General features: G+C 37.5%; 1 protein-coding gene across 3 annotated transcripts in view; it reads left to right on the forward strand.

The window, feature by feature from the left end:
- Positions 1 to 26,449, forward strand: part of syt1 (synaptotagmin 1) — a 245,221-nt gene that overhangs the window by 149,406 nt on the left and 69,366 nt on the right. For all 3 annotated transcript variants that reach the window (XM_015376098.1, XM_015376079.1, XM_015376088.1), the window contains one exon: positions 24,942 to 25,145. In XM_015376098.1, coding sequence (XP_015231584.1) covers positions 24,971 to 25,145 — 175 coding nt within the window. In that variant the 5' untranslated portion in view covers positions 24,942 to 24,970. The remainder of the gene's footprint in view (positions 1 to 24,941; positions 25,146 to 26,449) is intronic.

Raw genomic sequence — 26,449 nt, forward strand, 5'->3', positions numbered from 1 at the left:
ATATTTTTTGCATGCCTTATACCCTAGTGTTTTTAGAGATTTTTATAATTTTATTTACTATTTCATATATGTTTCATGTTGCACGACTGTACCACAAAAAATCCCTAGTTATGAACCTCTTCACTAACAATGGCAATAAACCCGATTCTGATTCTGATTCTGATAGAGTAAGAAAATTTGAAATTTCCTCATCGTCGTCTTCGCCGTTTCATGGCCACGGGGATTTGTAATCTCCAAGAAAAAAGCTGAAATGTACTTGGGTTATGCAGCTGGACACAAGGTTCCCTTCTGAAAGGATATAAAAATAATATAAAATCAAGGATACGGCCTCTTGTTGGACACAAGAAATTTAAAAGAAGAAATATTGAAGAGGGGGATACATTTATTTATTTTAATTTTTTTAACAGTGTCATGTCTGGCAATGTAGCAATAAGAATAATAGTCTTGATGCCAAAAAGAGCCCAACAGATTTTACTTTCACAAGTGTAACAGTATAGCAATTGCCATATTGCTCCACTTGTTTCATGCATATAAATTGCTTTATTATAATTATGCAGGGAGTTTTACAGTTTATATGGACACTGCAATGTAAATAGAGCAGAAAAACAGAAGAAAAGGGGAAAAAAAGAGAAAAGATGAAAGAAAGAGGAGATAAAAAGGAGACAATGAAAAAACATTTTCAGTCTGCTTCATCACCTGCAACAGGATGTGAAAAGAACAGCACAACCGAAAGACATGGTGAGAGACATACAATAAAGCAACACCTTGAAACTATCGCTGAAGTAATATTATTAAGTCTGACATGGACTCTGTGTTACCTGAAGATATGAATGTGGGGTTTCTGTTCGAAAGTGAATCTCTAAGTACCTGGAACCAAGCGCCTGTAGTTGTTTGTGAGGGTGAACTTGTGCATGTCAAGTTTATCCATAGAAAAAATGCTCAATAGTGGTTGTGGAGAGCCAAAGAGGCGCCCCCCCAAAGCACTGAGTCCAGTGCCGGGAGACCCAAAGCCGCAGACGCCCAAAGGGACCCCAAGAGCGAAGGCACCAAGGAGGGGCCATATCAGACCTCCATCAAGGGAGGAGGAGAGACAGCCCCAAGGAAGGCCCCCAGCCACCGCCATGCCGGTGCCTCGGGGAGCCGCGGGGACGAATCTGCGGGCTCCGCTGGCAGCCGGCCACCCTGAAAAGAATCCGGTCCTGGGGCCGGGGGATCCGAGGCCCAAGGGGCGCCTGACCCCCAGACAAGAGCCCCAGCAAGGCCCGTGGAGAGGCCGCCAGGAATGAGCCAGCAGCCACCCGGGCATCCAGACCCCGAGCTCCACCACCGGCGGTGGGAAAGCAGGACGGGGGGAATGAGCTCATCACTTAGCGGAGACTTGAGATATGTTTGGGAGTGGGGGCAGTTCAGAACCCAACCTGGGAAGAAAAAAAGAAAAAAGAAAAACTGACAATCTCAGTCATGCCTTCCCACCCTAGTGCCCCCACTCGCACCACAGAAGAAGGAAAAAAGAAAGAAAAAAAAAACAACGCGGACACACATTCACACATAACACTCACATCCAATAATACCAGGACCAAAGACATTTATTTATTTTCTACAGAATTATTAAGCAGATGGTCAGCTTTTTAAAATAATTATTTTTAAAATAATAATAGATTAATTATATTGATCTCACATTGGAGAAATGAACTCTCTGCAGCTTAACGCATCCCCTTGGGGAGCAGTGGGCTACCTCCGTGTGCTGCCCAGGGAGCAGTGTGAGGTTAAGGGTCTTGCTTGGATACCCAGAGTGCAGGCGGTGGGGATCAGACCGGTTACTTGCAACCTTCTCAGAGCACAAGCACACTGCTCTAACCAATAGGCCAACACTGCCCCTTCAGTTGAATTTAACCAGTAAGGTGAGATTGACATTAAGGATATCTAAAAAGAATTGATATGATAATTATTCCAGTTTGTATCTCCTCCAGTGCACTGCCATGATTCATTCACATCTGTTTGCAATGGCAGATTGATGACAGTTGGACCGTTATTTCTGGTGAAGTATTTGTCGCCTCTAATCACACTTTCACATCCACTCTGTGGCACCTCCATCAGATTAGAAACCTGTCAGCCTCATGCGGGTATGCGTATTTTGAGCTGCGTGTGGAGTCTAGGCGATCCAACGACTGAAATGTGAAATCAGACCCCCGATCTGTTGGAAGTGTCAATTAGATTCAAGATGTGGGTGCATGTGTTGAAGATGTCCCGTAACGAGCAGATTCCATCACGTAGCACTGATGTTTAGTGACCCAGAATTCACCCCAGTCATCAGTTTTCAAACTGTGTAATTTAGCCCGTCAGCACAAACTTTCAAAGTTGGAAATCACGTGCTTATCCTTGTCGAGGAGAAAATTACATAAGGCGAGGCTCGTATTCCCTCCAAAAATGTCATTTCATGATAGAATTTTTGCAGATGTGTGCTGTTGCTGATCAAAATATGTCAGTCCTAAAAACCCCAAAAAACACAGCTAAAATAAACCCTATTTGAACTTTTTTTTTTTTTTTTTTTGCTGTTGCTGATCAAAATATGTCAGTCCTAAAAACCCCAAAAAACACAGCTAAAATAAACCCTATTTGAACTTTTTTTTTTTTTTTTTTGCAAGACGAGTCAGATGATCCTGCTCCTCTCTTAGTCACTGAGTGTTGAGCCATTTTCATGTTTGAGCTAATCCACATCAGCACACGGTGCACACCCGGCTCTCTAAACACAACTAAAAGGTCAGCTGCCAAGAGCCTGGAGAGAGCACTTGAAACAACGTCTGCTTGAGGAGAACATTAAGAGCTCTGGGTAGTTTTTTTTTTTTTTTTTTCTTAAGATGACGAACGGCTGTTGAGACAACTAAGGAGGTGCAAGAAAAACCATGTGCTGGTGCACAAACTGGAAAAAACAAGTCAGTTATTTTCTAACTCAGCTGAATGAATATTTTAAAATGTAAAAACTGTTGATTTTCGGTGAACCCATCTCCTCTCTGCATTTTCTATGCTTTGATTAGACCACGTCATTTGAGATATCTGTGACTGAGCCCTGCGGAGGGCAGGGTGTAACAGAGGGAGGTGTGAAAGAGTGGGCGGGCAGAAGAATACAGCCTGAGGGGGGTGGGCTAAATAAAGTCAAAGCCAAATGCCATTTCTTATAAGTCATTGCTTTACAAACCTGAAATACTTTTAAACAGTTTTCTCCTGTAATTAAAATAATGTTTCAGTTATCCTTTTTTAGGTTATACATTTTTTTAGAATCTAAATTCAGTTCATTTGAAAAAATCAGAAAACCCTATAAAGAATTATTTAAAAAGAAAATGTCAATGGATTTCACAATCACCAAGAAGAATAATGACCTAAAGGTTGGTCAGAGGAATGTCAATGAACCTGTCCATGATGAGAGTAGGAACCAAAAACTAAGAAGTTAAAGAAGGTGGCTTTAGCATTTAAGTGTATTAATTTAAAGCTAAGTGCAACTAATTGTTATGAATGTTAATTTTACTCTTTGAATTTAGTTATTCAAACTGATTTTGTTTGTACATAATATATTGATTGGGATAAAAAAAAATGTTTTGTCAAAAGCCACCAGTTCTTTAAGCTTCAAGTTTTCCTTTTTATTGCTGTCAAAAGCCATTTGGTTTAACCTCTTAAAACCCACTGGGTCGCCGGCGACCCGGTAATAATTCAGAATGCATAAAATTCCGCCGGCAAAAATTTTTACCAGCAGGTGGAGCCATTGTGCGCAGCTCCAAACTGACACCAAAAGTTCCAAATCCCACAGCTCTGGAACTATTATAGCTAGAGATCTGAAATTTTCTGCATTTGTGGTTGGCGTGATGTAGAACAAATATAATCCAATAAAACCTGCCTCTTCTCAAGAATGGCTTTATAACTGCATTTCAAAAAAGACCTATCTTTTTGAGAATAAAAAAAACTACTTTGAGTCATGTTTGAACTGATGCAGGTTGGTCTGTGTTCTAGTCACCCAATTTGAATTATATAAATATATAATTTGGGCTCACAGGATTTCCATATAAAATTGTGCTGATTGAGCCATACCGTACGTTTGAAAGTGTTAAAATCAAAAGATTTTCAAGATTCCGGATTGGCCACTAGATTTTCAGTGGTGTCAAAAAGTGGGCTTCTTTCCTGATAACTTTTGTTCTTTTTTTATTAATGTCCTTCACTTCAAAACAGCATGCAGTAATAAAGATCAATAACAACTACATGGTCCTGTGTGGCATTAACTACCCCCTTAGAGAGGCATAATTAAAGTCCCCAATGGTATTGCATTAAGATGCTATAGCATAAGCTAAAGGGCTTTGACATCACTGGAAAAGACTAACTGCAAGTTAGGGTGGGCACATGCCATCTTTGATAGTTTTTTTGTCCTTTTAGGAAATATTTTCTTGGATCTGCCTTATTGATGATGCAGCGTCATTTACATCCTATAATATAAAGAGAATTAAAAAATGACGATCAGTTGCTCACGACCACCTTCCGATTGGGAATTGTATGATCTTAGGAATATCAAACATGTTTGAAATGCAGTCGGCCCTCATGAGGTAATGGTTGAGCATATCCTGCTGTTGAAGCGGAGCTACAGGCGCTTATGAGCTGATTTACTTTAACCTTACTCACTTTGTTTGAGCAAAAACAAGGGAATTCTTCTTTTTATCTGAATACTTCCGCAGAGACAACTCAGACCAGTGTCATCTCTCTACAGCGCTGAGTCTGATGTCTAGCTTTTGGACATACAGTGTGAGCAGTCAGATGAAGCATGAAGCACTTGCTTTTAGGCTACCTTGTGAGGCAAAACATTATCGTCTTTGCTCAAAGTTCAGTCAAATTAGTTCTATTAGCAGCTAATCTGTACACTGACGGAAACTTCTTCTTTTTTTAGTTAATGGTGTTTTTTTTCTTGAAATGTTTAGCCTTCCTGAAGAAGAGCACAATCCCCAAAAGTGTTGTGACACCATGCCACAAAAGCTTGAGAGCAAACTCATGAAATGTGCTGCACCCAGATGGGTAGAAGGAGCATTGCAATCGAGACAACTACCATTGAGCACAAGAAAACAGCTAATATTTTATAACAAAATAATACTCCAAAAGGCCAAAGGCAATGCTTCATTATATATTCCTGAAGTACGCTTTGGAAGCCTTAAAAAGCATGATGTAGAAAATGTTTCTCTCTTTGATGTTCTGTAGTACTTAAGCGTGGAAAACGTGCAAAGAAAATAAGACCAGAAAGCAGGAAACACATTTCAATGAGTTTATGTGGCCATAGATTGGACCATAATGAAACTTCCCAAGGACTTAAAAAAGGAAAAAGACATTACACATCCTCCACATACTTAACAAGAAGGGAGAGATACCACATCTTCATCCTGTTTTTTGGCAGACCCATGGGGAGCCTATTTTTTTCTGACCGACTGACTTGTTCAATGTCTAACGATTATGACGGGTTTGCGTCTGCAAGATGCTGGAGATGTCTTTACGTCCTTAAAATATCCCCTTTGCTGTGTGCACTGGCAAGTTAATTATTGGTTCTCATTCAGCCTTCTTTCTAACAGTTTCGGTTGTTTTAACAGTTTTATTTTTTGCATTGACTGCAGACAAGAACAAGATAAAATAGGTAATTTCTGTGTGGCTGTTTCCTGATTCATGGAAATACATCAGGATTACATTTGCTCTATATAAATATTATATTGTCTTAATTTTTTCCTTTTTTAAAGTGACCAAACAAAATAAGGCTCTGTGTTATGCGTTATTTATACATCCTGAAAAAGAAATCCATGAATTAAAGGTTCACAAAGTTTCTGATCCACTTTAAAAAAAAAAATACAATTACCCCTTGGAAAGTAATATTGTGGCACTAACATTGTTTTTGCTGTGTTTTTTTTAAATGGTATATTCATGCATTCGTTACAAAAAGAAATTATATTTTTAGGTTGGAATAAAAAAGAAAGTTTTTGATATACAACTTTTGAACAATCTAGAGCACTTTAGAAAAACAACAAGTGATAAAAGAGTTGAACAGGTTTTTTGATTTTTTTTGTTGTTAAACTGTCAAACGGTAAGAGAAAATGAGTCTTTCAAAAGATAATTTCGTTAAAGAAAAGCTCTGTGTCTGCACCTTCAAGGTTTCTCTCTTTGGTTATTTTTCCTGAAAAGAGATCACTCGGGACAAACTCTTTAAATAACATTTCATTAAGTCCATCCATCCATTATCTGACACGCTTGTCCGGAGTGGGGTTGCGAGGGGTGCTGGTGCCTATCTCCAGCAGACTGACTTCATAATGTATATGCATTAAATAACGAGGAGACATGACAACTGAGTTTGACAGAAATTGTAATCTTACTCAGATCAGAGAATTTGCTTAGAGTTACGGAAGGCAGCTTCTTACCAACCGGGCTCACTTCTTGGGAAGTGGCCCTGATTAACATTTAAAGAGGCATTTTATACAACTCCAGTCTGTCACATCATTACATCACACACGTTAGCAGATGAGGAGTCATCCATGGATCCAGTCTTATCAAAATATTACACTTTATTGTTAGCTGAAGGACACTGCTCTTGTTCCATTCCAAAATATTTGCCACATACAGAAAGAAGATTATAACTATATTTAGCCGGACCGAGGAACTGGCCTAATTAGATAAACTATTGTGGAAAACATCAGTTCTGATACGCAACAGGCAGCTAATATTAAGATAAAATAAACTCAAATATCATCAATGATAATTGTCCTAACAAGATCTTAACTAAAAAAAAAAACATGTCTTGTTTCAGACTTTTTTATTATCCTCTGTGAGTCGTCCTGGCTTCCAGGTTAGTTTACCTTTTTATCATAGAAGCCTTGTCCCTAAATTCCCATCACTACCACTCTGTCACGCATTCAGTGTTGCCAGGCAGTTTTTCCCTGCAGGGTGACCCTGAATGGACGTACTAGCTACACAAACAGCCTCCTGTCATCTGTATGACTAACCTACCAGTGTTTGCACCATGGCCCCTGGCCTGGCGCCCTACATCATTCTTATTCCAGCAGACATAACTCCCCAGGCACTGCTGTATTAGCCCTGGCCCTCATCCACCTTTGTGCTTTAACCCCCACCCCCTACAAAGCATACAACCAAATGTCAGAAGCACCAAAGGCAGGAGATGGATTTTGAACAAAACAACAGCATTTTGAACAAGTAAATCTGGAATATTAGATGGATTAAACCTGTGGAAACCAGAGAAGATGAGAGACCAATACCAAATCACTTTCTGGTAATAAATTGATTCAAGCTTGAATTCAAATACGAGGAGACTCTCATAATAATCTGTCAATATTGATTTTTTCCCCCTTTCTCTTTGCATTTCATCTCGTCTTTTTTTAAACCTTAATGGATATCCTGCCTAAGTCGAATAATATCAGGTTTTTGTCCATTCTAAACCAGTTTATATATGCATTGCTATCTTGTGATTATCTTTATCAGAAAAACCCAGAAATGACCACAACGTTCAACACAGAAAACACTGAACAACACAGAACACTATAGCTGTGGGGAAAGGTAGTCTTGGATATAAAAGTTGAAAGTTTATATTTAAATCCTAAATTCCTGAGTTCAGGATCTAAACTCTGGATCTGTTTCAGTTACACTTGTTACTCCTCTTTAGTTTCCTTTATACTGAGAGCTTTGTTTGTGCCCATCTGTTCCTTCTTGGGATGTTTGTCGAATAAATAGAGTGAACACTTCCTGCAACGACTCAGGTGAAGTGCCAGACCTCTGCAGTGTGAGGAACAAGAGGAGCTGATAAGAGCTGTTCAGATTTGAGGCTCTGGAGTCCGTCTCTCTGGCAGACTACAAGGTGGATTTCTCTAACTTTCCTCAGCGCTTTGGAAACAGTAATTGAAAATGGTGGAATCTTTGTGCTTTCACTTAATAGAGCTGTTCTGCCCTTGCTGGAAAGCAGGGTTAATAACTTTTTGCAGTCTTATTACCCCCAGAGATTGGCTTCAGGTGAGTTAAGAGGCTTCGCTGGACAAGGAGAAGTGGCCTAGGGGCTTCTCAGCCTCCTCTTATCTCCGCTCGCTGAAACCAGCCCCTCTAACAGCCATTCATGTCACATATTGTATATAGAAAGGACTCTCCTTTCTGTGTTCATGCATGTGTGACTACACCGTCTTGAGGTTTTTAAACAAATGAGCAACAAGCCAATTTTGGTTGACACTTGACTGGCATGCTGTAATTAACGAGCCACTTCAACATCTTTCTGTTTTCTTGAAGTTATGAGGGGCAGCCAGGCTTGGTACTTTCCACAGCAGTGCAGCCTTCTCTGACTTTCTCTTCTTGAAGTTTCATGGTTGTTTATCAGTTGAAATGCTTTGATATTGACATGTGTTGCAACCACTCCATAAAATTGATGTTTTCTTGTTGAGACGACCTGCCCTGACACTTCAATCATTCTGCAGTTCATGATTTTTGTTATTTTTCTCAGCGTAGAGAAAAAGACGGAAGAGTTTATCCAAGGAACCCAGCGATGCACAAGGGGAAAGCGTATTTTATGCTCTTGTTTTTGAATTTTTATTTTTCCACTTTTCTTTACTTTCAGGTTTATTAAGGTTTTTGGGTCTCTAGTAAAGTAGATTATATAAAGTTACATTTGTCATAAAATTTCCAACTAGAAAATTTATATTTATAGTAATTAACTAGTTTTGGATGTGCAAATAGTATTAAACCATCTACTTGGAGAAGACTACTATAGTTATTAAAGTACTAGAAAGATCCATCAGAGAAGAAGGAAGCAAATGCATCCAGATTGTTTGATTATAAACTATTGAGCCAATTTAAATTATGTTACTTATTTATTGACATCAGTTAGAATAACGGTCAGAGAAAGAAAAAAATATTTCAAGTCCAATAAAAAAAATCAGCTTATGTCCTCAGCTGAGTGAGACCCTAATGTAAAGTACAACAGGGAGGAGGAACTTTAGAAAAATTCTTCTAATGAAAGTGGAACTGCCAAAAAGTGTTAGAAACATTTTTTTGTTATCCTCTTTCGTTATTTAAAAAGAACATCCATCCATCCTACCAGTTTTTTTTATGTTAAGGACATTAATTTCCATTTTTTGTAGTTTTAATGTAACCCTTTAGAAATATAGTCTTGATTATTTTATAAATAAATACATATTAAAAACAAATACTTCCTGGGTTTAGCCTTCTGCTGGTAACTGTTTATTACAGCTTTGTATTATGCATGCAACATCAGTTCTAATTTGCTTAAGATTTTTTAATTTGTCATTCATTGTCATAACTCCCTGTTATCGCTCCCTTTGGATCAAAGCAAGTGTTCTTGCCTTGATTGTTAGTTTATCCAAATCTGCAAAGCACTGTCTAAGAGTGTGCCAGAGGATTATATTAAAACCACAGGAGCTCCCACACTTTTGAAGTGTAATCAAGTTTGGTTTAAAACCTCCAAGCAACTGTTGACTGTTAAGATAATCAACACCACCACACTTATGCTCATGGAGGCACATAATATGACTTCATTAGAACTGAATAGTTCAAAAAGAAATTTCTGTTTATTATTCAAAATTAAAATCAAAGAAAACAATTTTATGAAAACAGTCTTCATGTTATCATCAATATTGTTTAATGAAACGCATAAATATTTACATATCTTCTCAGTGATTTATTTTTAAGACAGAAATGTCATTCCTATTTGGACCTTTATAATGATGTATAAAAGTATTATAAGACACAAGTCTTTCATTAGGAGATGCAATATTCTTTTACTGAAAATTTAACTTATCCTTATTAACTTATTTTTTTTTAGCTCACAGGAAATAAGGATGACAGAAGAGAGAAACAAGGCGCAAAGTTTAATAGGCCATTGCTGGCAGCTAGGATGGCTGCATCGAACATTAAGGCATATTTTTTGGGCTCTACCCCTGTGCCAAAACTTTAACAAAAGGAACATTTAAGAAGTAATAGACATAACAAACTAGCATTTTTTTTTTGGATTAATTAGTTTAGAGACCTTAAATAGGAAGTTATTTACTTATGGTTTCTAATGTAAAAACATGTGATATAACACTAAGGACCATTTGTCTCTTTGCAACAGGGAAAACAATTTGAGGAAAAAAGGGACTGCAGAAGTGCAGTAGATGCATATAGATTTTTAAAAAGCCTGAAACAACTTACAAAAACTGCATTTTTTACTTTTGGAGCACTACTTAAAAACTTTAAACTGCTGATATGACAAAAAGGGCAGGTAATGAAAAGTGTTTCAGAGTTAGCAAGTGGTGATAAATAGATAAGTCTGCTCAGTAGGAATTTTTTTCTGTCTAACATCACACATGTAAACATGTTGACAGTCATGTTGACTTGAGCAGCAGGATTAAATCAAACTTTAATATGATTAAGCTTTTTAAAAAATAAATAAAATATATGGAAAAGCAATTCCCACCCACAGTGGAGGGTCTGTTGTTCTCTAATCCTCTCTTTCACATGTCCTGCGAACCTAGTTGTACCAGGTTTACTGAGGCGACAGCATCATGTGAAAAGAATATTTTAAATGAACCACAATTGAACTAAAATTCCTAATGATGGTCCTTTAGCTGCATGAATGTTTAAAACATTTTGTTGATTACTTTTTCATTTATTACTTTTTCCATGACTGTAAACTTCAGTGTCCATCTCAGCTCCCAGAAGGATTATTAATGACAGGATTTCAGAGCCAATCTTCCTCAATGAAGTCTGACAAATCCATTTAGATAAGGATGGTTATTTTCCATGACAGCCCAGAAAGTCTTTGTGTTGTATACTAGTTGGTAAAATAGTTTTCTGTTTATATTGTCTTAAGCTGACAAAGCCTTCATAATAAACTTCTAAAACTTATTCAGTTCACAAAGTATGTGTTTGTTCTATTATGGTTCAAAGACTGCATTAAATTCTTATAAGACCAGATGACCTTGCTTGCTGTAATCCAATGAAATGACTTTGAAATCTGTTTCTTTATTCATGTTTGAAGCTTTGGCTAAAATACTCACTTAAATTGCAAACTCTAACCTCTAATATAAAGGATCTCTTTCATTTTTCCTTTTTGCTTCCAATGAGCAGGGTTGGGCTGTATTATGTTTGAGCTAAATGTTATTGTAAAGTATAGTTGATAATTTTCCATTAGGATTTTTTAATAAGTATACACAAATTAAGCAAAAACGCCATCCCTTCTAATATTCTAAAAAAAAAAAAAAATCAAAAAATGATTCTAAAAAAAATATATATATAAAAAAACAACAACATAAGACCTAATTTGCTCTTTTCCAAACCCATGAAGTCTAATACCAGTTTCACAGCGAGTACTTTCCAAACCTGAACCCAGTTGGAAGCAAATAATTCCTGATGTCACCAATGTGTGCTCGAAATATGAGCTCAAAAACTGTTTTAATCACATCATTTGCTCCTGATTTATTTCATTATGTGCTCAATTATCAAAACGATGATGTTAACAGCATTCTAATCCACGCTGGGGAGACGGGAATCTGTTGGTACAGCGAACCAGGGAGCTGCGAGGAAAAATGAAACATGAAAGGATGATGGAGATGGAGCCAATGATAGAGGGAGAGGAGGAAAGCAAGCAAGCTGACCCAGTTTGTGAAAGAAAGAGAGGTGATGGGAGGGAGCTGTGTGTCAGCTTTACCGCTGCGGTAGGGGACCTGCTGGGCCATCTGGCGGCCCTTTAATTGGGTTGGGGTTTTACACCTGAGTGGCGCACCTCCAAAAAGATGACTGGAGCAGAAAAAAGGAAGCTGGAGGCCGCAGTGAGCCACATCCTGCAGTGAAGCAAAACTGGATTGACAGCAACTGTTGAGATAAGTTTGGTGTGCTGATACTTTGGTGCATAAACTTTTTAACAGTAATTTAATCAGTGTTTTTCACATATTTGTGCAAAAGTAAGACAGAAAAGATCTGTGAGCATTAGTGTTGAAGTCAGATTCTAAATTTTATTATAGTCTTTACTTTCTTATACTTAAATATACCTTGCAATTAATTGATCCATTGTTGCTCATGCTTTATTTTTAGGCCCTTTGTGCTTCTGGAAGTCTTAGCTTATATGCACTAAAGCAATGCTGCTGTAAACTTGCTCTCATCCTGGTCTTTGCTCCTTATGGTGCTTTGTTGAAATGCTCTTTAGCAAACCAATAGGGCTTTAACAAAAAGAAATGAATTAACATGGAATGAATAACTCTTATTGGGAGTCATGTAGGTAAACCACAACAAACATATCTAGATAAATCAACCTTATACTTTATATATTTTAGGTTTGACTGATTTTGAGTTCCTCCCTGTGAAGAAAAAGGGTTAAAAAGCAATCAGAGTTGAAGAGACAAGGTTTTGAAAACACAAAGCAATGTTATTTAAATTGGCAGGCATATAATAGTGACAGGGTAAATATTGAGTTGCATTGCACATACAGGGTGATTATCCTGTGATGGCAGCCCTGCAAGAGAGAAAAAGGTCAAAACTCTCTGATCTTGCATGAAGATAAATAAGCATCAATCCACTCCAGCAGTTAATGACGTCGAGTTTCAAGTGGACTGCCTGCTGTCCGCCACTGCAGACAATGGAGATAATATGGAAGTTGTCATATGCTTGACTGGGAAAGTAGTCATTAAGGCACAAATATAAACTGAATTATCATTTCATTTCTTGTCAGTAATATGATTTCTACAGCAGAAAGTAAAACAGACACGGCAGGGGCTCTATGCACACAGCTTGTATTGGGGTGTATTTATTAAAGAGAAGCTTCTATTTTAAATGACCTTACATCAAAGCTTATAATATCAATCAATGCAGAGGCTTGCTTCATTCTAAGTATCTGAAAGGTCTCTAATTCACTTGAACAGACTAATTTACATAAAAATTTACACCAGCTGTTTGGACTTCTCTTTGTATTATGCAGAAATTATTCCGAAAAGATCTTATTTAGCAATAGTACGGCATGTTTACACTCACACAGGGGTGATGATCAATTCGTTTTCCTCCTAAGAAACCTCCCACATACACTCTGCAGAGCATTATTGTGCTCCCTTAAAGTCCCCCCCCCCCCTGTTGAAGTATCTCTGTCATTGTCGAATGGTCCTTTTAATGGATCGGCCCCCACACTAACCTTGCAGCTTTTCAAAAGGAGGCTGAGCTAACAGGGACACGCGTAGGTGTTCATGCAACCATGAGAAAAGATGAGAAGTCCAAGGTAAACCAGCCACAGGTTTCTCAAAGCACATTTTAAAACCTAAATTAGTTTTGATGCATCATCTTGTTCTTTGAATACAGGCTGTTCAATTTGCCGCTTTGTTTTTTTTATATTTTAACACCCATGTGTTAAAAAATATCTGTTGATGATGGTGAAAGATGCTGTGAAATAAGTGTTGGTTTGGTGTTAACGTCACAGCTGGAGAGTGCAGGGATATGAAGCTTTTAGGAGTTCTCAAAAAGCAGCAGAGGTTGAATTCGGCTCTTCATGCTTTTACCAAAGTCTCTTATATTAACGTTTAGTGATGTAAGCTCTGTTAAAAAAGCTTATTACATCTGAAGACACTGAAATGTTTAATGTTTGTAGACGTCTGCGTTTAAGGCAGCATCCTGTTCGCCAGTCTAATCACTGCATTATGAATATATTTTCCTAATTTTACTTTTAAACTTTTTTACACTCTTTTACCTTCTTTTACACACTAAGTTCAATTTAGAAACACAGATAAGCTAAGATGCAAGCTTTGATGGTTCAGCATCTAGTTCCATTCAAAAATAAGATAAGAGATTTAAGTGTAAATTACTCATAAGTCGTGGCGTCCAAAATCTATGAATATCTTGTGTATAACTTATTCGTAACTTAACCAAAAATTATCTCCAACGCATATCAAGGTATCTGACGTGTTCCAGACAACCACTGAATGTGTTTCTAACTTCCAACTACTGTATAATGGCATATTGGCATCATTTTGGTATAAAAGGGGTTTTACAGGAGGAAACAGTCTCCACTCCTCCAGACTTCATCCCCATCATAGGGTGAGCGAGAGGGTGAGTGTGATGGATCCTCCCTGCGTTCACGCCCACAGCCACGACCAAAGAACTTAGCAAATATGCCGCTCAATCTGCTGCGACTGCAAACCTTTCTTTTTTATTTATTTATTTATTTATTTATTTTTGGCGGGCGGTAAACAGCAGCTAAGTTAATACCGCTATCTAAGACATCTTTTTATGCAGACCAGGCGCCTCCGGGCACATCGCTGCTCCCCTGTAAAAGGCATTTATTTAGCAGAATCAAAGAATAAACTAGGCATCGGCATCAGACGGCAGCTCGGATGGGGAGATCACGCCTGGTCCCTCCACACCAGGAAGTCTGGACCCCAACCTGGTCTGGACTGGACTGGATGGCTGTCTGCGGCGTGCTTGCTTCAACCAGGAGACGCGCCTCTAAGCAGGGAACACCAACACTCCTAAATGGAACAGCGCTCCTTAAATACCTACCAGGTGGCCGCATAATGGAAGCTCCTCCCACCTAGAAGACCTGAATTGATACTGTTAGTTTAGGCAGTTTACACATATGCTCACCCGACAGCACAGCAGGGCCATCACACCTCCGCCCATAAAAAAGCAGGTTCTATATGGAACCCTGCTCCAAATTCACCAGAAGCTTCTTTAAGGCACATAGAAAAGAAACAGGGACAAAAACGAGCACAAAAAACACCACATGCTACAAAAGTGGAGCGCGAGATAACACAGCCATGACGTTGTCTTTTCTTTTAATGTAATGGATATCCAGATTGTAGGACTGCAGGAACAATGACCAGCGAATCAAGTGCTGATTTGGACATTTCAGGGAACACAGGAACGTCAGCGGATTATGATTTGTAAACACCAGGATGTTAGCGCCACCATTTAAATAAACATTGAAATGTTACGACCTGCAGGTAAGTGAGCCAACAACGTGTTCAACTTTCCCAAAGTTTCAGAGTTCTTAAGACACCCATGAATCGGAGAGTTATCCAACCCATCCACATCACTGTCATCCCCCACAGGTGACAGTGTGCTGTCCATGGTGCTGAAAGTCTCGCTCCTCCCAGCAAGGTTGATACACATTACACTGTGACTGGAATAAATCGTCACAAGCATAATATGGTTTTAATATGTTGACATGACACAACTGGGTTTTTCTTTCTCCGCTCCGGCATAGATATTAAATAATTCTGATCGGAAACCCGCTCCAGAACTGTAAATGAACCAGTGAATTTCGCCTGAAAAGGAGAAGTCATAATTGGACACAAAGCGAACACTTGATCACCCAGCAGAAATGTGCGCACCTCCGCACACCGATCGAACAGGCTTTTCATTTTTTCCTGTGCCACAGTCAACTTCTCTTTAACGAGTTTCCGTGCCCAATCCAAACGTCTTCTAAAACCATTAACATAATCCACCAAGTTTTTCGGTGGAACAGGCTCTTTCAGCCCGTCCGCCACCACTGATGCTGCTGTGTGTTTTGCATAAGTTAGGCTGTCCGTAGATGTAACCTCTGAACTTGTTATGAATACGCTATGTATACGCCCAAAATTGAAAAAAAACATTGAAAGTTCAGCATGCCAGCGTTTTAGGAGATTCTGGGATGTTGGCATACGCTGGCTAAATCGGCAAGGCCCTTTGGATTGGATTTTAAGGGAAGTTGGCTGGAAACCAGAAGCTACTGGGCCTGAATGCGAACCTTTAAACTGATACTACTGTACTACTCATTATATGAAGGTTCAAAATGTTCCTTTGTGAGTCTAATTCTCCTTATTCATATGCATCTACATTAATTTCCTTTCAGAACATTGTTCATCTTTACACAATGCAGATGTCATTTCTTTTGGATACATTGGCTACAAATAAAAGCAAATCTGTCTTCAAGACATTTTTTATTTAATAGTAGTATAGTAGTATACTTAACCTCAGTTTAGTTTGAAATTAGTCTAATCTAAGATTTTATACATGTGCATTTAGAGCCTAGCCTGCTAAAGTTTCAGTCAGAAAAGTGTTGTAATCCGGTAGTGGTTCCATCTTTTAAGGATTTCTCTCCAAGCAGGTATGCTCCCCTTTTTAAGCCTTATTCTATTCAATGAATCAACTCTGATCCATTTCTTGATGTCATGTTTTCTGTTGGGAAGTATTGCACTGACATCTTATTTTGCACTCAATAGAATTTAAAACTGAATATAATTTGTGTCAATTTCTGAGGTTACATTTATACTTTCAAATTACTCTACAGAGAAACCGTCAAAAGTTCTTAGAGTCGCAGCCAGTGTGATGCTTTCATATGTAACAATGAAATAAATGGAGAAATATGAGTTTAGCGAGCACCGACTGTGGGAAGGAAAGAAAATTAGGCCATCAATCTTCACTGTGTACTGGTTTTCTTTAGCAAGCCATTATCCTCTTGAATTGCTATGGTGACAGAGCAAATTACCAACTGCACACCAACAGCACACAAATAGTTGCTGTCTGCTGAACAAATAATGCAGGTTACATTTAGTATAATTGTTGAATTTCACTTTATGCATTTAAACATCTGACTTTGAAAGTAAACATATCTGTTTATTATGCATTGCTGTACACCACCTTTCAGCCTTCCCTTTTTTCCCTGTGCAGTTTTATTTATTATTTTTTTAACTTTCTAGATAACATTCTACATTTCCTTTATAATTTTATTTTTATTTTTAAAATGAGCCACGTTATAATAACGACTACAACCTAAATAAATGACTGATTCAAAGTAAATTATTTGAAACATATAAATACTGTACCACTGACTAGCAGATTGTTTTTAGCCATATTGCTTTCGCTATTTCATAATTTAAACTAAAGCTCTACAGTTGTATTCTAACGTATTGAACCCCACAACAAGTTGGAACAAATTTAACTAACATTCAAACCGGAAGGTTCCAAAAAATTTCTGCCGGTGACCTTAAAGGAAAAGTCTGGTCATAATTAGAATTCAAACTTCTGAAAGTACTTTAAATATGAAATTATTACATTATTACATGTTTAATAAATGATAAGTGTTTTTAACTAAGATAAATTTTCATTTAAATGTGCTTTACTGGAGGCATCCATGTTTGTCAAAGAACACTACTGCCACCTACTGGTTTGTGACGTCACGGTGCGGTATCGGCTGTTGATCAAGTCCCAGTGCTGTATCTGGTGTTTGTCACAACGTGCTATTATCCAAGTCATCTTGAAAACATTCTTATTCCAAATGTTGGCTACATATTACGTGTTTTTTCTCTGGCCAGAAGTTGGATGGCAAGTCCTCCCTCTTCAATTTGTCAATCCAATGACAAACCCGTTCATGGTGGATCATGAATCGGAAAGGTGAAATAACAATTTTTTTTTTTCACTTTTATCCGATGTATTCCAACATCCAACTGCCATGCACGTGGGCATTGTCAGTTTAACTGTAGCTCTGGTGAATTTCAATGGTGAAGTCCTCTGGAAATCCTAATAATTGTTGTTGATTGCAGATGTGTCTAGTAGTTCCCATTGATTTTGATTGTAAAGCGGGGAGAATGGCGCTAGGCTTACCGCACCGTGACGTCACTGCTGGAAGATGGCAGGAGGGAGGGGTTACTATATTTGGGCAAAAATGGCCAGTCCCGGAATCAGTGATCACAATGAAAATGTTTATTTTAAATTTTTTTACAAATTAACGCTAAATTCTTTAAATCTCTGCAAACCTATTAGTTTTAGGTATAAATAATGATCCGCTGATTATTCCTTGCTGACTGGACATTTTCTTTAAAAACAACAATGCAGCTGACTCGAGATCTCCCTAAAAATAATAATAATTATCATTTTCATAAAAAAAATGCATGTATTTTTAAAATGACATTTAATCAATTAATTACTTTTTAAATTATTTAATAGAACATTTTCAATTTATTTGCATATTTTAAATTTCATTTTTTTTATTTTATTATTTTAAATAATTAAATTTCAATAATGCATTAGATCAATGAAATGTTTTATGGTAAGCGTATTTATTTCATGTTATATTATGACCCTCCATATACCTCAGGGATCTCATCATGTTTTGTAAAAACATCTCTCGACGCCCCCTTTTGGTGTCTTGTGACTCCTCTGAGGGTTCCGAACCCCCACTTTTGGAATTCCGGTTTAAACTGTCCAGCAGTTGAAATTGTGTAATGTTGTTTGTTTGTTTTAAATTAAACAATGGCTGTGCCCGAATGTCCGCCCTAATCACTATATAGCGCACTATATAGTGGTTACACCATTTTAGATGATTGTCCAAAAGTCTAGTGGATGAAAAAGTTGAGGACTTGAAATTTCCCAAAATGCAACTTGAAAAGTAGTGATAATCCATTGTCACTATACAAACAGATATATTGTGAAATGCTGTATAATTTATCATGCTGTCATGTTTATCTCATACAATTTGTGACTCATTCATATCGTGATAATTTTCTATGGGTCGCAGAAATAGCTGCAGTTAAATTATATTTTTTCTCATAGTGAACTATACATGATATAAAAGCAGAACAAGGCTCCCAGATGCATTTTGAGTGGGGAGTACCGAGAGACATTGACTGTCTAAGAAGTGTATGAGAAGAAAAGAAAGGCCTCAGAAGAGCCAGATATATCCCAGAACGCTTTGCGAGCAGAGCTCTCCTTGCAAAGCATCATGGAATTTGCTGTCACAGCAGCGACATATTACAAAGATGGAGCAGGCACTATGTGGGGAGGCGGAGTCACATCACCAACAAAGAATCATCTGTCCAAATGGTCAGTTAACTGAGTTTACTATAAAGTCCATTATATAGTCCCAGCTCTATGTAGTGACTGAGGGGTTTAGGGGTTAGGGCAGACATTCGGACACAGCCTATATATTTTCAACCCTTTTATTGCAAAACATCATTACTTAGCATACTATCATAGCATGCTATGATCTCCTAAAAACTTTATTTCTAGCCAAACTAAACTTTCAACAGCATACATAAGGAATATTGGCCTCCTCCTATTGACTAAGCTGCCCTTTTCCTCTACTTTCAGGAATTTTCAATAAAGGTCAGGTAAAGTGACTTTGATGGCCACTCTATTATCCTTTTAAAACTAACCTTTGGTGAACTTTGGATCTGCTTGAGATCATTGTTGAAAGGTGGTATAATGCCCAACCTTCAGCATCCTCACTAAGGTCAGGATGATGGACATTGTCAGATTTAATGGGAATATGACTATTATTGAAATTCTGTCACTAATGAAGACATTAACATATATTGATACAATGTTTATTATTTTAACAGATCCAAGAAAGGTAGTAATTTCACTATTTACCATGTATTAAATCAAAGTTTGACGCGTCACTTGTTTTGTGTGAGTCTAAATGCAAGCAAACAGAATTTTTGGCCTTGAAGGGGAAAATTAAGTCTGTAACAGTGTGTGCTACAGTATAGGCCTCTCTCTGCCTCCACCATGGAGGCATTGTCCTCCCTAAAGCATCTTTAAAAATTAAATTAGAATTATTATAATGACAAAATTCATTATAATGAACCCTTGTTGGCTGGACATTTAAATCGACACTGGTTAAATGCAGTTTCTTTAAAATCTGTCTGACTTTATTAATCTTGGCCAGCTAGTCATCCTACCTAAGTCTAAGTTTACCTAAAAGGCCAAATCTTAAATATCCTGGTAAGTCCACCATGATTGACTTTATTCTAACAAATGCCCCTCTGATAAATACTCATATTTGAGTGTCTTCTGCAGAGATCTGAAGGATTATCTTGTTGCGGATACTTTTAGTTTTGAAATTGGGAAATGCCCAAATGAAAAACATGCATCTTTAGCAAAAGCAGTTTAAAATAATTTAATGAGCAAGCAATTCATTATGATTTGTCTTTGAACAGTTGGGGTCGAATAAGCCTAGCCAGCCAAACCAATTTATGCAGGCTTCACAGCATGTTAGTCTGGAAAAGAGCAGTTAGAGCCCGATTTCAAAGCTGGGACTAAAAATTTGAAGAAATGGGTTTAAAACAAATCAGATAGCCATGGATGTGATGAAAAAACATCTTTTTGAGTCATCCAGCAGCTAGTTTTAGAAATTCTAAAGGTGCATTCACAATTTATGCCTGGTTTATCTGGTTTTGCTTTTTGCTTGAAATTCACCTGACCAGCAAAAGCCTTTCACACGGCAGGCAAATTCACACAGTGGGTGAAATGCTCCTACATCATGGAGTCTGCTGGGCGTTGGTCCCACCTCATCATGGCGGACATGGATCTACAAAGCCACTGGCAGTGTTTCTAACTTTAGAAAGCAGAATAAAGCTATCTGCATTCCTAGTTTCACAAGATTCTCAGAGACGGAACCAAGATGGAGAATACTACCACCTCCTCCAGAGACAAGGCCTGGCGGGCAGTCGCTTCTCAGCAGTTCTCCACCTATCCATGACCCAGTTCAGCGCCCTGCTGTGTTAAAGCATCACTCTATTGCAGCTGCAATCTTGATTGTTTTGGTTTTTTTAAAAGCAGTGTTGCATTATGTGCCCACCCCCGCCCAGTTATTGGTCCGTTCCATTTTAGACTGGAAAGTATTGTGCCTTTCCAGGCTGTGTGGTTTACCGGTGTGGCTGGCCAGGCTAATTGCAAATAGGCTGCTTTGCCAGATGTCAAGCTATCTTGGATATCCTTCAAAAAAGTTTTGTTAAAATGTAAATAAACATGCTCCTGTTTGGGTATTTAAAGTGAGAGTACCGGGAAATTCTGATTTTCTTGAGAATTATCAACTTCTATCATTCAGCAATATAATTTGACTGCAACTTGCAGATCTCCAAGCAACTGAAAAATTAATGCAATTCTTTCATCAAAAAGACTATCTCAGATTATTACTTTTTCACAAAAAAGAACCTCAACAATCCACAGAAATTTTGAAAAAAGATTTAGTCTGTTAACATTTAAGATTTCCCAAATTTTTTTTTTTTTAAATACTTTGTCCCAGTCTGATTGAAATTGTTCCTAAACTGCTTCAACAAGAGTTTGCATCATCTTGGTTTTTGTTTGACTCTTCAACAGCAGCCTGTGTGCCCCCCTGAAAAGCACTCCAATGCTTTCTGCAGACTATTTTTCATTTGTGCACTAGGCTCTTAAAGGGTTATATCACAAAAAAGACCCTTAGAACAGACCTGAAAGAGCCCTACTGTAGTTTTCCAAAAATTGCATATGATTTTGTAGCACAGCCTCTTACAATCATTTTTATTTTTTTTTCTCTCCAAAACAAAGAAATCTCAGTTTGTAAGTCAGGTGTTATTACTCCTTTAATAAAAAGAGGTGATTGAGCAGTTTTAAGTAACTGCTTTCATGTTTTAAGTAATTTCTGTTTCTTGTCAAAAATTTTTGAATTTGTTTGTTTGTGATCAACTGGATCAAGAGTTGTTACACTTAAAAATGAATTCCTGTCAGAAATGCAAAGGGTTCAGGGAAGAGCACAGCACCATCAGCACAGTGACAAAAGTGATTAATTATGTACTTGTTCCTCTTGATAGAAAGCAAAACTCTGTGACACTTAGTATTGATCTGTGAAAAGCTTTTGACACTATTGACCATGGTGCTTCAAAGCGAAGGCTTTTGAGCTTGTTGGATCATTTAATTTTCTGTTTTACATATTATTTGAGTGACAGTATACAGGGTATTAAATGCAAATGGCCTGTGTCCATGAGGGGGTGCGCCAAGGCTCATTGTCAGGTCCACTGCTGTTCATAATATACATGAATGAGCCAGGACAAATGTCTAATACGCTAAAATGCATTTTATGCCAATGGCAGATTTATTTACTGTTTTTTATTAAACCTTGATCAATCTATTAAACCACTGAAGGAAGCTGTTAACATGGCCTAGCACACAGTTTTAATGCTAAAAGGCTCAAATTATTTTATTTGCAAATACCCTGAAGGTTACTCTAACTATTTCTGTGTCTTTTCATGGAAATATCATAGAGGTTTATTTACGCGTTCAGCCAGCTCGCCTGGCTTGATGTATATCCTCAGCCTGTAGCAGATGATCTGTTTGAGATTATGGAGATCTGATGTAAATATGAAGGCCTCTGTTCATTCCTTTCATTATTGCAAAGCATTGACCCATCACTCTCAACTGTACTCTTGAATTTGATTGCTTTCTTTGTCCATCAGGGGTTTTTAGCATTGGTATACCTTTTTTATTAGGGAATTTTTGGGCTGCTGCTCTCCGTGATCTGTGATTTAATCACATAAACATGGTTGATTATATTTATTTGTCTTTAAATGAGTTTTTGCTGCTCTCTGTTTCCAGTTCCTTGCACAGAACTAAGATGAAAGACTTTGGTTTACTCGGCTCCGTCTGGATGGAATAAATTAACTGACTTAATTCATTGAGCACTTTTAAGTATAGACTGAGGGAACTGCAGATGATTCATTTAAATACATTTTAAGTATTTATCTTAATTTGTATGGCATTTTCTCATTATTTTTTGTTTGTTTCATTGTAACTGAGTAATTTTTGGATGCCTCTCAGTAAGAAAACTCTTGAAAGAGCATGTTTTTAATCTCAGTGAGAATTTACAGGGTGAATAAAAAAAAAAAATCACATAATTTCCCAAAGTACTTGATAATAGATACTTCATTGATTCAGTCTTGCCCTCCGCATGATGCAGGTTTCCAGCAGGGGTGGAAAGTAACGAATTACATTTACTCAAGTTACTGTAATTGAGTCCTTTTTATGAGTAATTTGTAATTTTCTGAGTAGTTTTTGAAATATGTAATTTTTAATTTTACTCCAGTAAATTTTAACCTAAGTAGTTTTACTTCACTACATTTAAAATCCCCTCACGTTACTGAGTAAAAAAAAAATAAAAAAAATACTGATGATGAAAAAATGTAATACGGCCGCAGATTTAAACCCCTGTGTCACGGAACCGACACTTAATCGCCATTAAAAAATAGAAGAAGACTTTTGACTTTTAACAGCACTTAATTTACACCATTCAAACATATAAACAATTGATGTAAAAATAAGTGTCAGTTAAAAATCACTATTAAAGTAAAACAAGTGTCAGTTAAAATCATTAAATGAGGAGCTTGTTAATAACAATGGGATCCTGTTGCGTTTTAGTTTGATTTCTGGTATCTTTTGGGCATCTAATTTTGTGTGCATTTTGAAAACTTTAAAACGTACTTTAAATTTCTTTATTCCTATCATGGTGTTGTCTGTTGGACAGTAGGAATGAAAACTGTTTGCACTTTATAGTATAGGTTGTGACTGTCCTTGTGCTGTGAAGAAGTATGTTCTTTAGCCCAGCTGATCTTTTGCAAGTGTGGATGTCCACTGAAATACGCCTTGAAATCGATTAAAACACCTTGTGCTCAATTCGATTCATGACTCATCCTTTTTTGCATTAAATAACTCAAAGTAACTAATTAACTTTTACTCAAATTACATTTTAAATGAAGTAATTTTGTACATTTACTTGAGTAAATTTTGAGATGGGTAATTTTACTTTTACTCTGAGTAAAATTTAGGCAAAGTACTTTTACTCAATTACAATTTTTTAGTACTCTTTCCACCTCTGGTTTCCAGAGCCACAGGAGACAAAGGAATCACTTAAGGATCACGGTTCTTTACTGTAGTAATGATGGTCTTGACATCTCGTAAAAAAAGAATCTCATTTGTTCCTTTAAGGTTCCTTTGGAGACAACAGCGCTTTAGCAATCGGTTGTGTACACCTTGCAGTTAATTCCCTCCTAGGAATTTTATCATTTTTGATCTCCTACCTGATCAGTAATGTCTCACCAGATGTTAATTGCCTTCTCTTTCTACCAGCCACTGTTTCTGTAGCTTTAAACTATGCTTCCAGTTGTATCGCTAACAATATCTGAGGCCTTATAAAACAAAAACATAATTTTCCCTGTTTGTGGTGCAACGATCCCCTTTCTAAACATCTTGGACAATTCTCCATATTTATGACTTGCAATTAAATCTGTCAACAGTTAAGGTATCTGAGATGTTTCTTATGTAGCACACCTGATGCACTCAAATCCCTTGGTTTTTGCATAATCTTTGGATAAAAGGCTGTATTGCTTCTATATGAAGACTTGTATGTATTGCATTTAAGGTTGCACAATATTTATTTTAGTGTCATGTTTCTTTTGAAATATTTGAACACTTAGAAAGGTTTTTTTAGTGGAATTTCAGTATTTCTGCTGTAGATGTTTTTCAAACCATACTGTATATCTGTTGGTATTTAGTTGTAATGAGTCATTTTCTGTTGCCTTTAAGCAGCATTGAGAGGAAAAGGAAACTTGCAGAAGGGACGTCCCATAGTGAGGTTTGCACCGACATCCTTGGAGATGAATTATCTGAAAAAACAATGAAGATTAGCAGTAGACTACATGTGTGACTGCATGAGCGCCTCTACACAAAGAGCTGGGGATAACGTATGAGTCAGAGTGTTTCCTTTGCAACCCGACCAAAAGATAAAGTAAATACACCTGGTGTGTGTAAATAGCTTTGTTTGGTGTGCAGCATGATCCCAGCATGTCACCATTGGGATGACAGAATAATAATTAAGACAGTCATAGATCAGATATTCATGGATTGCACTCTATTATCATTTTATTGCTACTCTGTCATCTTAATATTGAATTTAGAAAATTATCAAGAAGCTTTACTCTGATTTCAAAGTGCTAGCCAGTTGATTGTGGACTCCAACTGATGTTTACTCAGGCTCTGCCTACAGCTGCTCACACAGTCTGCATCAGCTCAGTCATCTGACAAGGCAGGCTCCATGCATCTGTCATAGAGACTGAAAACCAGGAACAAAACTACCATCATCTGCTTCACCTGTATTTATTCTCTTTACGCAGCAACTGCCTGGCTGCCCAGCATCGCCACGATGACTGAGAGTAGAAGGGAAGCGCTGGCGGCCGCTGCCCCGGAGCTCACCACTGCCTCATCCTCAACAGCTGGCTCCAACACCACCAGCTTGGCCGGACCGGGCACAGGAGAGAAGGATGAAGCCTTCTCCAAGCTGAAGAACAAGTTCATGAATGAGCTCAACAGAATCCCATGTGAGTCATTTTTTCTTAACTCTTAAATGTGACCCACAAGTTTATCCGTTGCTTTGCTGATTCTGTGTTGCTGCTCCAACACACGTGATTTAACAACCAACTCGGCTCCTCAGTACGCTGTCAAGCTCGGATGATCCAGATGATCTATTTATCTATCTAATCTAAGATATTGTAAAACAGCTAAAAATCTAAAACCTGTAGACGCCGCTGCTGGAGGACTGAAATTAAAAATTACTGCTCTAAATATTTTCAATCTGGTCTACAAGGTTGGCATTTTCACCCTTTCTTTGAGTTTCTAAACACTTAGGATGATCTTAACATACATAAACATAGTTTGTATAATGAAATGACTTGTAGTGGTTGTCTAAAACTCCATAAAACTACTTCCAGTTATTCATTTAGAAGTGATTTTAAAATGTTAGTAAATGGCCTCAATTACTTACCAGATCGTTGAGTAGCAACAGTTAGATTATTCCTGTTGTCTTTCTGTCCTGACGTTGTTTATCACACATCTTTTTACTTCACTTACAGAGGTTGTCTCAGCAGCTGCTGATGAAACTGATGCTTTTCTCTCTTAAAACTAGTGAAAGAGAAGGAGTGGAGCCAAATTTAACTCCTTTTCCTCTTTTACCTATGTAAATGATGATGGTGTGCAGTCTCTTGAGGAACACTTGAGGTTAGATTAGAAATTTGTTTGAACCTGTGAATGACCAAGTCAATTTATTTTGTCCTGAAATGTAAAACTCTGGAACTAAAACAGGATTTATTTTTTGTTTTGCCTTTAATCAACAAAGCATCATAAACAGACAATATCATTTCTCACATGCAGTCACTACTAAAACACCCCAAGACACGGATCATTCTTTCTTTCCTTCTTTATTTTATTGAATCAGCAAATCGTTTATAATATGTAAGAATCGTTTATGAATTGTGACACTCCTGATTCATTCTCCACAAAAACTGTTTTTGAAAGTTTAACACTCACTGAAAAGAACGTGAGTCACTAAAACTGCTTTCAGTAGGTTTACAAATATAAAATATGTGTAATTTGAATCCTTGTGATTTTAGAGCTATTTATCTGAACCTTTCAAAGCGATCCTGATTGTATACCCCATGAGTCAGGGATGATTCAGCAGTAGTTACATGGTCCTTTTTGTTGGCAATGCTCAACAAACAGTCAAGGTCTGCCTTGACCTTTGAAAAAGACATCAAAAAAATCAATTGTTGAAAATTCATGAACTTTTCATCTTTTGTTAGGCAGTTTCTTGGTAAGCATTGGAAAAGAAGTCTGCTTTCGGCACTGA

The sequence above is a fragment of the Cyprinodon variegatus genome, unplaced genomic scaffold (assembly GCF_000732505.1).
Source record: "Cyprinodon variegatus isolate N-32 unplaced genomic scaffold, C_variegatus-1.0 Scaffold7, whole genome shotgun sequence".
Lineage (NCBI taxonomy): Eukaryota > Metazoa > Chordata > Actinopteri > Cyprinodontiformes > Cyprinodontidae > Cyprinodon > Cyprinodon variegatus.